We start from the raw sequence: 14,616 nt of genomic DNA on the forward strand, positions 1-14,616 counted from the left end.
AATGTTGTAACAACAAATCAATGATATTATACTTACAACAAACAATCACATCTGGTTATTAACAATACACTTACGTGGTGCTTAGTAGGTTATAGGTTTGGTTAACCTACACTATATAAGAACTATGTATAACGAGTAATAAAAAAAAGTATCAAGGGAATTTATTATTGGCACACTTGGATCGGAATCAGATCTGCATTGACAACAGTAACCTATCACAAACTAGAATTTTTTTCCGAAATAACGTTTGTTCAAATTATCATTACGCCGAAAACCGAATTAAATGAAACCGTAGTTCTTTCAGGATATGCTGGATGTTTATCGAAAAGACACGATTAGGTTCGGTTAGATTAGGTTAAGTTAGGTTTAAAAGAAAAAAACATTTTCCTCTCAAAATTACCATCGAGGTTATGAAAATTCGAGCAAACGTTATTTCTGGAAAATGTCATTTCGGACTACTGATAGGTAACCATTGACCACATAACAATTGTACTTATAGTTTCAAAATGGTGTCTTTTCCTACCTTGCAGTGTACGATTTTAGAAGTCTTTTATGTTTTCCGATAAAGCGCAAGTGAGATTTAACATCAAAGCAAATTAATTGAGTCCTTAATCGTTATTAATAACAGTGTTTGTTTAGTGCATTAGTGTTCATATAAATACCGTCGAGTCTGATGGCTCAAGAACTAGCGTTCTAACACACCACAACGGTGTTTATTTGTTTTTTTTTTAATTACAAATCGAGGTACAGGAATTTGTTTTCGATATAACTTCAACAATTCACATCAACATATTTTGCTTACATGTGCCTCCAAAATCTCACAATGGTTTATCAAAACAACACTATGCCACATCCATAGTTACGACTAGGAATAGAATATAATTTAACTTTCAGTATACCTAATAAAATTTATCATTAATCCTAAGAATGCAATAGTTAATTAGTTAATTATTTCTAATCTCATAGACAAAATAATGGATCTACGCATCTAACTCTCTACACAAAAAATATGATGCTACAAAATTAGATCAATTATAAGTATTTTTCATTATTTTTTATCATATAAATTTTTGGTGCAACATTGACTACGTAAATAATATAGATTTTGGTGATATCTGCTACTTAATTTATACGTTTGTTTTTAAGTATATTATAAATGTCGAATGCTTATTTTGTACATACTGTAAAACTTTTAATTCTATATCTAACCCTACTCTGGTTTCTTTTTACTACTATATTTGTGGGTTTATTGACTTCATTTTCTACTGTTGTGAGCTTACATATAAAATATTTACTTTAAATCTACAATACCTATTCTTATGGATGTGAACCCTAGTGCATTTCGTACGAAATGAATTAATAATACGATATTTTAAGCTTTTCTGCTGGACTGAACATAAGGGAAATATAAACAATGTTAGCACTGCAAGGTTGCTCCTTCTAAATTTTTTTATTTAGTTTATTCAAGTTGTGCCAATAAAATTCGTTCATCAAATTGTCTTCTATATGTATAGATCGATGTACTGAAATAAAATAAATAACATAGTAAGTAGTTATAACTATCTAAAAATCCTAAAATTATTTTCGTGTATCACATAACAGTTGAAAGTTAACTAAACATTAGTTATAACATAATGCAACAGACATGGCAGATAAACAATAGGAACTGATGTATGACCAAACTCGATAACTGCTCAGACTTGTACGGCAAACACCACGGACATTTCAGTCGAGACACTAACTCTGTGCTATCAAATTATCTTGCATATAACGAATTAATATCGTGTAATTTGTGAACTCTATATACTCGTACCTAATATAAGATTATTAATTAAATGAAAAAATATTTTAATATAAATGTTTAACTTTATAATAATAGATATACAATATAATAGCTGCCAATAGTTGAGATGAATGTCATATTAAAATACTCAAGGTCTTTGACAAAACAACGTTTGGTATTTTATAAATAATCATAATTAAAAAATATAACTGTTCGCCGTCGGCGCAAACGCCCAAAACGCCGGCGCAAAACCGAGCGTATATTGACGCCACTCGCCAAATGTAGGCCGAATTTAAACAAACACAGAATAATTAGGTATACCTATGTACACATTCTTAGAGTTCTCTTATTTACTTTACAACCCTCATTATAATAAGGAATGTAGTAACTTAATATAGAGTAAATACATAGAGTGAATAAATACTTTAACAAATCGATATAAATATTTATGTTTTGTCAAATGAAGAACTATTCTTCTAAAATATTTATGTATGTATATGTCCTACCGACTAACAATGTCGACTACCAGTCTCACATTTTAGTTAAATAAGTGCTAGAAGGTACGAAATGCTTGAAAATAAATCAGCTGCCGAGAGGTAAATTGGGACGAAACCAGATCGCACCACTGCCTTCCAACGCGTCATGCGCGCGCGCACCTGCATGAGTCAAATGTGTTTCGCGTCTATTCGCTGTCGGAAACCTTACACTACACTTTAAGTGGTCAAGTTTTTGGCAAAGGCTGCACCACTACTTGATATGTTTCATTACGCTCAACGCATCTCTACTAGTTGTCTTGACTGGTTTTGCCCGAATACTTGGAATGGGAGTTCGCAGCTTAGAGCGACCGCGAGCACGCGGGGCTGCAGCCGCGGGCCCTCGGTCGGGGGTCACTTACTGGAGTCCGAGTAGCACTGGCGGTTGTAGGAGCACGGAGTCGGGACCGGGGTCTTTAGCGACCGCGGGCCCACCGTAGGAGCGCGTCGGCCAGTACGTCCAAGTGTGCCTTTGTCTGAAATGGTAGCATAAGTCCTCGTTTATAATAAATTCAAAAGTAGTAGCACTGAAACAAATACTATGTGTTTAAAAAGCCATTTAGAATGCCATTATATTTATTTTCTACGTCTTGTTAAAAGGTTTATGCTGACGTAGATTAATTACTTCTAATCACTAAACCTTTGTAGTTAATTTTTTTTATAATATCAAGCAACGGGTCTAACAAGTCGTGCGCCTGATGGTAAACTGCATGCCTGTCCATAACAGTTGCAGTGCCACTCAGAGCTTTAAATCACAAAGATCTGAGGGACACTGCCACTGCGCCCGTTACCCTGAGACATAAGTTGACAAGGCCTATGTGCCTGAAATTTCACTAGCACCCTTACCCTTCAAAACCAAAACACGGTAATACTGACATTACTGCTTGGCGATAGAAATAGGTAAGGTAGCAGTACTACACTGGACTAACTCTTTCACAAGGAGCTCCATTACTAAAGAATATAGTATAGAATATAAAGTGTAGTATGGCTATAGCAACAGAGGTATAATATTTACCGTCTTATAGAACATGCAGGACTGACGATCCTCGTCCTCACCACTGGGGCAATCGATGAATCCGTCGCAGAGCACGTGGTCGTCGATGCAGCGATAGCGGCCCTGCCGATCTGGCGTCGGACACGCGAACCGTTCCATGCCGTCTGCCGCCGGCGGGCATTCTGGTAACAATTAGGTTTATTATAATAATATATAAATTATAATTAGAATTAAAAATGTACTAACCCTAAATTCGTTTAAATTCCATTCTCTGCCTGTTGTATTGCACATAGTAAAATGCTCTTTACTGCTAAGTGCAGTGTGGTCGGTGGTGAGTACGTATGTCATTTGAGGGTTTAAAGTTTGATAAATTATTATTTCTGTAGTAAATGTTCTTTAAAGTGAGTAAGGATATATCTTATTTATACTCGTATAATAAATATTTAATAGTAAAGATACCCGTCTCTACTGTGTTGTCTAGCTTGAAATTCAGCAAATTGCTGAAGCTTTTATCTTTTCTTCGACATAGATTTAGGTACAAATATTTTATTTCTTATTATTATGCCGGGAACAATACAGAAGGGTACGTGTGGGAGATTGAAGACAAACATGTTTAATTATTATTGAATTTTGATTATGTTCGATCTTTATGTCATATCGTCTAAAAGTTTAGTTTAGTTCTTGTATGATTTTTACAAAATACGGTCTTTAAATACCGTGATTTGTATGTGCTCGTTGTTGTCGAGGTTTTACTATATATCTATAAGAAAATGAGCAATATTATTATCAAACAAAAAATATTGAGAAGGTTGTGGTGAATGCCATATAGTGTAGTTATAATATTATATCTAAATTGGGATAGGGTCTGGGCTATCCCCGCACTAGGGAAACCCTGTATCGCGGGTGCCATGGACATACACTGGTGTTGCCGCTCACGCGATACATGCAGCCGTAGACGCATACCACACCTAGAGGTGATGATTTTATACCGATTTATCGGATATCGAAGTTATAACAGGTAAAAGAACTAATATTAATTATTTCGGTAACTACTCTAGCAAACCATAAAGTTTTTAATGCCTGAGTCTGTCATTTAGAAAAAATAAACAACTTCAAAAATACGTCGCGACAATCGTGTGTGTTATTGTTTGTGCTGGTGATTTCGGTGTTTATTTATTGAAAACATACCGTAAGTAGCGTTTTTTAAGTTTACCCTGAATATAAATGTTTATAAAATATACTTTAAGGAGTAATTTCATGGTAAACGTTAGAACCACTCAAACGGAATATTATCGTATTTATCCAAGTACACCAAAATTTTCATTTACCTTTTTACGTGCAGGATTTTCGGTGTATTACTGCATTTTATTTGAGATGTTTTTGTTGGTAGTACGGAGGGTATTTATTTAGCAATGCAGAATAATAATTTTTATTTATAAAAACTTGTATTTAAACTGAATGCTTTTCTAATTTGCGAAACCAAATAGCCACCATTTTGCGGTAGGAGGAGCGCATCGTGTGAGCGGACAACCACAAATTACACCTAAACTCACGAGAGAAATAAATATAGGCCATACAAATATTTTTCCCGGCCTGGGAATCGAACCCGGATCTTCTGTGTGGCAGTCCAGCATGGTAACCGTTCGGCCACGGAGGCAGTTAAGACAGTAGTTGGTACTTATAAGAAATAGATAATCATATACTACCCTGCTATGTTCCTTATTACGTGCTAATAAAGCCCTTGAGTCTGTTCCCGAATCTTTTGCTAGACCACAAACCAATTGCTATTAAATCAAGGAAATACTCATCAAATGACGCCGCATTCATTAGCTCGGAAATTAAGAAACTCCTGGAAGGCAAGATTATCGAGCCCAGCCTTGGCAAGCTTAGGTGCTAATCACATTAAATGAGAATTATAAAAAAGGATGCGTATAGATTACTCAGTGACAATCAATAAATATACCCAACTGGATGCGTTCCCAGAATTAAGGAAGTCGTAGCAAAAGTATCTAAATTTCGTGTATTTAGCAAAATCGAGTTAAGCAGCGCTTACCATCAAATACCGATTCTGGAACGAGAGAAACCTTACACTGCACTGCTTTCGAAGCTGACGGTGACTTGTATCAATTTTGTACAATCCCATTCGGAGTAACAAATGGGGTTGCAGCATTCCAGCGAGCTATCAACACGGTGCTAGCTAAAGAAAAAACCAAGGGGATATACGCATATTTCGACGATATCACCTTGTGCGGACGAGACCAAGAAGATCACAACGAAATTTTAAATATTTCCTCGATATCACCACTCACTGTAACTTGACCCTGAATCTACATAAAAGCGAATTCTCAATACAGCAAATCAGGCTATAATATTCACGACGGAATAATAAACTTTGACCCTGATCGACTACGTCCACTTTTAGAGCTTCCATTTCATGAAAACACAGCTTCACTAAGACGGGCTCTAGTACTTTTTGCACATTATTCGAAATGGTTTCCTCTTTTTTCAAATAAAATCCATTATCTTGTTGCACTAGAAACATTTCCTGTGCCGTAAGAAGCTGTAAATGGCTTTCAATTAATAAAAAATGAGATAACGGACTCTTCTCTGCACTGTTATACTGTGGTCGAGAAAGAATCTACAGCAATAGCCGAATCAATCAGGAAGTGCGTCAATTCTTTTTGGGGAGTCATTTCGACTCATTATGAATCTAAAGTCGGTAGCATATATGCTTCATCTTCATCAGACACACTCATCAAGAATAAAAATGATAAAATACAACGTTGGAAACTAGAATTAGTTGCCTTCAAATTTGATATTATGTATCCTCCAGGCAACCTGCTGACGCACAGTATCAGGTAAATCGGATGGCTTCGTCAAGAAACGATTTACAGACACTTATCGATACTCTTTGCCACCCAAGTCACAAGGATGATTCATTGGGTACGAACTAAAAATGTGCCATACTCAGTCGAAGAAGTGAAAAAGAATATAGATATACAATACGAATTACCATTTTATTGAAGATTGTTTTTACTAAGATCAATTTAGATATTCAGGAAGCCCTTTAGTATTGTTAAACATAAAAATTATCATTCTCTATAGTCAGGAATAGTTTTGTGTTATGTATAAGAAAGTTTTATGAATTATTTGGTTGTTGTAGCCCCAAGAACAATGTGTAGCCCCAGATACTTTGTATTCGCATTCTTAAGTTAAGGAAGTTAATATTGAAGTGAGGTGTTGAGGTTTTTACTTTATAAGAAAAACAGTAAAACGATTGCTAGTCACAGAATTACTTTTCCCAAGTTTTTTCACTCTTCCTCAATTGTTTGAACAGACATGTGTTTAAAAGACGATGTTTAATCTCCTGCGTCTCTTATTTTCAACTTGTGTTTTCAACTTTTGTCGTTTTGTTAACATATTTGTACATTACAATAGCATTGGAGTACTAATGGTGGTAAATAATAAATTAATAACAATTTGAGGACAATCCTACTCGTATTTTATTATGGACTCGAATGAGACTTAGCACGGAAATCAAAACGTCAAAAGACTATTGTTGTTATCTTCTGTACACAAGTTTTATTTACATGAGAGTTGTAAATTTATGCTGTGGAATGTACACTTAATATATTTCGAAAAGTAATATATTTTTACTTAATTTTTTATATGACATGTAATACTGATACCATATAACAGTTTTAGTAGATTTGTGTTATGATTATACTTGTTTCTTATAAATAGATACAGTTACTATATACCTCATTTAATTTCGACTCTATGCCGCTTATGATCAAAACGTTCCAAAGGCCAGTGTAAGCTGAGTACATAGTATCTCCCGTGCATATGACCCATATATGACCACGAGTGACAGTATTTCATTATACATGCACATCACTAGAAAGTTAACAAGATACAGCAAGTGTGACATTTGAACATAAAGTATCAATGAAGAGAATGAACTAGTTGTGAATGAAACGACAAACGTCCTATGCGACGTGAAACGCCAATGGTGGTACGTGCAAACATTAACTCTCATAAATAACGCATTTCGCTCCCTACAGAATCGATATTGTTTTTATGGAGACGAAGTACATTTTAATGACGCGTCACGACCTCAAAGTCATTTTTAACTTTGTGTATAAATATGCTCGTTCACGAGTGGCTATTGGGTGTCAACTGTCGGCTTAATTAACTGTACCGAAGGTTATTATTAACATATGCTGTAGCATTTTTGGGCTCAAAAAATATTTTTATTCTCCCCGCTCGACTGTCGGGGTTAGAACGATTTAGGTATCTTTAATCTATGAACTATTTTCTTCAATGCTAAACTCCTCATGTAATGTGTTTAAATACATACGTATTTTTCGACCAGCTTTTACGATGTCGTGATGATGATTAATGAACTATTCCGAATAGAACGTCTACTACCTGTAAAGTACTAAAGTAATAATTTGAATGTTTAATGTGTTTACAATAACTTGGCAGTTTTGATTTTAATTAAATGGTCATGAGCGATTTTTTAGATGAGAAAAATCATTACACACCGATTCTGTTAGTAGAATGAAAATTTTATAGATAATTGTATGTTTATACAATTAAGTAATCTTTATACAGGTTTTTAAAATGTAAATCTTTTCAGTGTCTAGTCAACAAACTAGGCGGTAAGTCACCTGAACGTGAATTGTATTTTTGCGGGTTTTAGAGGAAAAATATGCGAGACGCGTTGAGAAACTTACTCTTTGTTTTTAAGTTTGTTCTCGATTAGGATGGACACTGTATCGCAAGTGAGCGTCTATTTTTAGCTGCTCCAGGGAAAGCGAGCCGCGTAGCTCGATTGCACGAGCCCGCGCCCTACACTATATGACTACATATCTATACTTTGCCCTCATCTATTCACTTTGTGGAGGGTAGACGACGACGACCTGCGCATTTGTAAGCAGCTGTTATTGTTCAGGTAAACCGAGCGGTCGTTAAGAATAATGCCCAAATAATATTGCTTCGAGCTTGTCATGCCTCTGATTAGAGAAAATAACTAAGGCGGTATTAAGAATTTTTTTAGTACTACAGTTCATTTACTAAAAACTGGTATTATTTAGGACTATTGCTTGTTCGAATTTTTGTTAAGATATCTTGAAGACCGTTCAGTTTTGGTGAAATGTATTTCATCAAAGAAGTCGATTATGATTTATGATATATGATTATCAAAGCTATTTTGACTATTTAATTTTAATAGAACATGAAACTCATACCAAGTGTTCCAAGGATTATCGTTAACAAAGAAATATTGATTAGATGAGTTTTTTCGATACGACATAATCCCGAAACAGCCTTTTGATTATTATCTAATAAGTTTGATTGGTTTTAAATGTAGGTACCACTTTTTTAATTGACCACTGTTGTGACAGTTTTTTGTAAGCTACGTTTTAATACCAGTTTTTCTAAATATATATTTAGATTTGGTTGGAGGCTATGACTGCCTTCCTATTTTGTTTTGAATCTTGAGCCAACGACTGCCTTCCTCTTTTGTTTTGTCTTTTTTGTTAAAAATAAAACTGTCAAGGTTGTTTAATGTTTTTGGATTTATACATTTTCTGTTTTGACACATCAACGGTACGAAAACGGTTGAATGCCTTTCAGTCTCTCCTTACTGAATTCTGTCATGTCGCACCCTGTAACTACTATCTATTTCTAATTAAACATTTTAGAATAGTTAGTATAGTTACAGCAATATAATATGATATTTTTTTTCATATTCTTTTGTGTTATTTTGCAACAGCGTATGCTTTTTGTTCCATATAATTATAGGTACCTGACTTATCACAGTAAAACAAAGTGATTTCTTCTTTCTGATCAAGTATTTTACCGCTTTAGAGAAGAATTATTACAGCGCACTGTATGGGTGTATTTCCACCGGCGAGGCGAGACGAGACAAGACGAGACTATTTTTAAAACTTGTATGGCAAAATATCAATTCTCTCCTAGCGCATCTTCGAGGATGGGCGAGACGAGATTTGAAATATTTGTTGATGTAACATTGAACCGTATTGCTGCCTACATAGACTCTTTATTTACTCTACAATAGAAACACGATTCACGATATCCCGTTACGATATCGCACGAGCTCGCGCGTGCTCGACGCTATTAATGTCAATCGCGAGATTGTGGGATACAGTGGCGTGCATCGAAATGTAAACGTTCACACATTTTCGAAATTATGTAAATATTAAATATTTGAAAAAATGTATCTTGTGCTGTTTTCAAAAATATGTAATCACGACACCATTTAAAAAAAGGTATACTTTTATTTCAGAGAAAAATAAACAACCTACCGTCAATGAAAAATGTATAGTCCTGATGTCATACATGTATCCATATCATTTTCGTAAATACAATGCATATTATAATTGCATTAAAATGTACACGATTAGGATCCTGATTTTGTAACAATTTTAAAACATTGCATCGTTTTTATTTATTTATTTATTTATTTACTTATTTATTTATTAGGCACACCAACAGTTACTACAATAATTCAAGAGTAAGTAATACATTTCACAAACTAATCTAATTGCGTAACCATTTATAGGCGAGCACCTCAAGCAAAAATAAACATGTATGTATAAATTAAAAGGAAAAAGAAGAGGAAACAAAAAATAACAAAAACAATTTTAACAATTTTAAGACCAAGAAACTAACTTAAAAAGCTATATATATTTTTAAGCAGAATACAAAACGCAATAAATACTTAACCATGTTATCTGGTCGAACCAAGAAAAGTAAGAATTTTGTTTCTAAAACCTAGCCGCGAGTCGATGAATATATCGGCATGTTTGGAGCAGTCATTATATAGATTAGACATGCGAGTTACAGGGGAGTTACAACCCAGTACCGTTCTACGACGAGTCGGGTGAAAAAGCCCTACATGAGATCTCGGAAGTCTGGCAGGAATCTTAAAATTTAAATTACCAAGCAATTGTGGACAGTCAACCTTATAGCGAACAATCTTATATAGGAAAACCATATCTAAAAGTTCTCTGCGCTTCGAGAGAGACGTTATTTTGAAATGCGCAAGTCTCCTGTCGTACGATTTAAATTTTTTTGCAAGACCCACAGAGAATGACAAGTGCCATAAAAAGCGTTTTTGCACGCGTTCTAAATGTAAAGAGTTAACAGCATAGTGGGGTCGCCAAACCACGCTTCCATATTCTAGTATACTCCTAACTAAGTCGTTGTAAATAAGTATTTTCGCTCGAACGCTGCGAAAGATTTTACTATTTCTTAATACGAAGCTGAGCATCCTGGACGCTTTATTAACAGTTGAATCAATATGCGATTTAAAAGTAAGCTTTTTATCAATTATCACGCCCAGGTCCTTTATACAGTCCACTTCAGTTTAAAAAGTTCCTTCCAAAGTATAAGCTGATGGGAAAACATGCAATCTACGAGTGAATTTAATGAAAGAGCATTTGCCAGCATTGAGAAACATGCCATTAGATTTGCACCAAAAGTTTGACTTACCAAGGTCACTTTGTAGTAAAGGAATATCATTTACTGAATTGATTATCTTAACTAACTTAAGATCATCAGCATATAAAAATGGTGTTGAGAATTTAAAAATATCAGGGATGTCATTTACAAATAGATTAAAAAGAATAGGACCAAGATGGGAGCCCTGAGGAACTCCAGAGGTAATGTTACATATGTCAGAGGAGAATCCATTTACCACCACGTAAAATTTTCTATTATTAAGGTAAGATACGAGCCACTGCAACATAGAACTACCAAATCCATACTTTGCTAACTTCTCACTAAGAACAAAATGCGAAACTTTATCAAAGGCCCTGCTGAAATCGGTATAAATGACGTCAACCTGCGCGTTCGAGTCTATAGCACCAGCAACTGCCTCCACAAAAGTTACTAAGTTAGTGGAAGTTGATCGACCTTTAGTGAAGCCATGCTGGTGAACCGACAGGTATTTACTAAAGTAATTTTGAATGCGTGGACAAACCAGGGCTTCCAAAAGCCTAGCGAACGATGACAGAATTGAAATGGGTCTATAATTTCCTACTAGTTCATCATCACCTGACTTAAGAATCGGTATCACTTTTGCCATTTTCCATTCACTTGGGAAGATATCGGTGCTGAATGAGACATTATAAATCAGGGTTAACAGTTAGTGACTCGGCACAAATTGAGATAAAAACTGAAGGAATCCCGTCCGGTCCAGCACCTTTAGACTTATCTAAGGACTTAAAGCACTTGCTGACCTCAGATTCGGCAATACAGAGCTTTGCGAAACAATCAGTGTTGTTCACAAAGTCGACAACTGAGCTGTTATTATGGATGCTATCGTGAATTACTTGCGAATTATCCTCATACACTGATTTAAAGTGGCTAGCAAATAGGTTGCAGACTCCATCACCATCAGAGCAATATATATCACCATCACTCATTACAGCAGGATAATTACTTTTACCACTCCTCTTTTGCTTAATAAAAAACCAAAAATATTTAAAATTTTTAGCAATATTGGATTCTAGACATCTGACGTAGTCATTATAATTTAAACGAGCCACCTTTTCGCTTCTTGCACTTAAACAATTTAACTCAATTTCGTTTCTCGGATTCCTATATTTCTTAAATCTCTTGCGGACTTTTTCTTTTTCAGCATAAATCTTAATGAGTGGTCTACTAAACCAAAAAGGAAAATTTTTATTTTTAGTTTCAGTAACTGGGACAAAGTTAAGGATATTCATTAATGAACATATAAAAATTAAATAAAAAAAATAAAAGATGTGAATGAGATGATCATCCACATCTTTAGCCGAAGCAAATAGTTCTTCCCAGTCACAATTAGCTAAGTATTTGTTAATAGAAGCATAATCCGCTTTATAAATGTTAAATCTAGGGTGATCTTTATAAACCAATTGTTCCTTACCCACCAAAGGAAGAACGATAGGAAGGGGAGGATACTTTACTCAATACTTCGCTGGATTTGTTAACTATATAGGAGGGCACATCTGTCATGACAAGGTCCAAAATCCTACCGCTGTCGTTTTCTATAAGGTTGTATTGCTTCAGATGGTTCAAATTTATGAAGTCGAGTAGTGACTGCTCCAAAGACGTAACTTCCGAAATTGCACCTGTCTGACAGTGAAGAGGCCATTTGATTTTCCTCAAATTAAAATCACCAAAAATGCATACGGGAGAATCCCACCTATCAAAAAACATATTACAACTCCTCATGAAATCGTTAAGAGTGGTCTTGGAGAGAGGAGGGGGTCTAATGTACACCGCACAGATGGCTATCTGTTTTATACAACAGGAGTTCGGTACGTCTATGTCAATGGATATCTAGAGATCTTCAGTCGAATTAAATTCCGAAATAATGCGCTTTGAGCGGTATTTTTTTGACACGGCGATCATGACACCACCCCCGTCCACCATATCGCTGTGCACAGTGGTCTCCCTATCCCGTGTGTAAACCGTATACCTATCGCAAAATAGCTCAGAGTTAGAGTAATCACCACGCAGCCAGGTCTCAGTGATAATTATTATGTCGAAGTTCGAACAGCACACATTACGATAGAAGGAGTGCGTTTTCGTTTTCATACCGCTAACATTCTGGTAGTATATGTTTAGAGACGCGAATTTGAAGGTTTATAACTTCACTTATATACAAAATAATTACAAGATAAACAAAATTGAAAAACTAAAACTATGCATAAAAAAAAAACAATAAACAGTGTTACACGAGCTTATCTAAAGTGTGCTTGTCCTTAATTAGTATATAGCTTGATGTTTCATTCTTGCGCATGAAAATCTTGCCGCTTCTAACCCAAAGGAATTGGTAATTCTTTGCCTTTTTAACTAGCCGAGCAGCCGCATGTAAGTCTTTGTTAGCAGGGGAGAGATGTTCGGTGACAAAGATTGGATCCTTTGAATCTTTGATTCCCAAGTGAGAGACGTTAAGCTTTTCAGCACCTTTTCTCGATTTGTTAAATTTTATGATGCCGGCCAATACCTCGTCACGAAACCTTGGGCTTGAAAACTGAACCACAACAGACCGCGGACGACTAGAGTTAGAGTCAAACTTAGCAATTCTGCTGCAGTAAGATACATTTTGTCCAGCTGTTGGACAATTAACCAACTCGCATAGCTTGGTAATTATGGACAATAAATTTTCATTTTTTCTTTCCGGAACACGTTGAATTTCCACATTGTTTAAATGTGAATATTGTTCCATTTGATTCACTCGTCTCTTCAAATCATCTACTGCTACGTTCAAACTGCGATTTTCTGTTTCAAGTAATTTCATCTTCTCTTTGGTATTCTCCTGTTCCTTAAGAATCTCTTCATATTGACTACTCATGTGGTCTACAGCTTTTGTTAGTTCCTGAACATCATCCCTTATGGGTTTAAGTTCTATGTTTAAAATATCTCTAAGAGTGTTGTTGAACTGTTGCATGAAAGTACTAATTTCACTTCCGATGACCTCCTGAACTATATCTCTTACTTGTCTTGTGGTTAATGGTCCCTCCGAGGACGCGGCTGAGGTGGCATTCGGGTTAGGAGAACCAACAGCCGGTCTCTTTGCTGCTCTCGTATTAACATGTTGGGATCCAGTGTTCGCGTCGTCCCCAGTTTCCTCTCGGACAGGTGGAGGTGGCGGTGTTCGATTTAGAGGCATAAGGCCAAACTACACAATGAATAACAAATAAAGATTCAAAATAAAACAATGCCGCCACAGGAGGTGCTGTTATCACTGCACTTATGAAGGCCGCGTGAAAAAAATCTTAAGCGCCGTGCGAAACTCGTCGCTTACGCGTTCTCACAAGCCGGTCTTGTAGGCAGCCCCACCGGTAGACGTCACTGACTGCGCGCAATGTATTGTCTCGCTCGAAACCCGCTAGGGGAGCACCTTACGGTCCTACTGCATACGCGTGACAAGGAGGTACCGATGTAGACACTGGGCACTGGCGAACGAATCAAAAACCAATCGTGCAAGACACCGATCGGCCGGGCTATAGACCATATACGATGGGTCTTACTAGGTGGACGACTAGATACGAAGATGACCAGCGACACTGACACCGTAAACACACACAAACGTCGTAAGGCGGAGGTGTTTTCACTGGTTAATCTTGGACAAATTAATATAAACACGTCTATTCACTGCGGTGTCACCACCACTATCAAATATATATTCAAACATATATATACACACACACACACACACGCACAAACACACACACTCACACACACACACACACACACACACACACACACACACACACACACAC

General features: G+C 36.0%; 1 protein-coding gene across 1 annotated transcript in view; it reads right to left on the reverse strand.

Moving 5' to 3' along the window:
• Positions 1-1,902: 1,902 nt before the first annotated feature.
• The window catches only part of LOC113229614, a 74,253-nt gene continuing 61,539 nt past the window's right edge, over positions 1,903-14,616 (reverse strand). The window contains exons 2-3 of the mRNA XM_026463273.1: positions 3,332-3,492; positions 1,903-2,792 (exon numbers count right to left, since the gene is read on the reverse strand). Coding sequence (XP_026319058.1) covers positions 2,733-2,792; positions 3,332-3,492 — 221 coding nt within the window. The 3' untranslated portion in view covers positions 1,903-2,732. The remainder of the gene's footprint in view (positions 2,793-3,331; positions 3,493-14,616) is intronic.

Source organism: Hyposmocoma kahamanoa, unplaced genomic scaffold, assembly GCF_003589595.1.
Source record: "Hyposmocoma kahamanoa isolate Upper Pololo Valley unplaced genomic scaffold, ASM358959v1 62, whole genome shotgun sequence".
NCBI lineage: Eukaryota > Metazoa > Arthropoda > Insecta > Lepidoptera > Cosmopterigidae > Hyposmocoma > Hyposmocoma kahamanoa.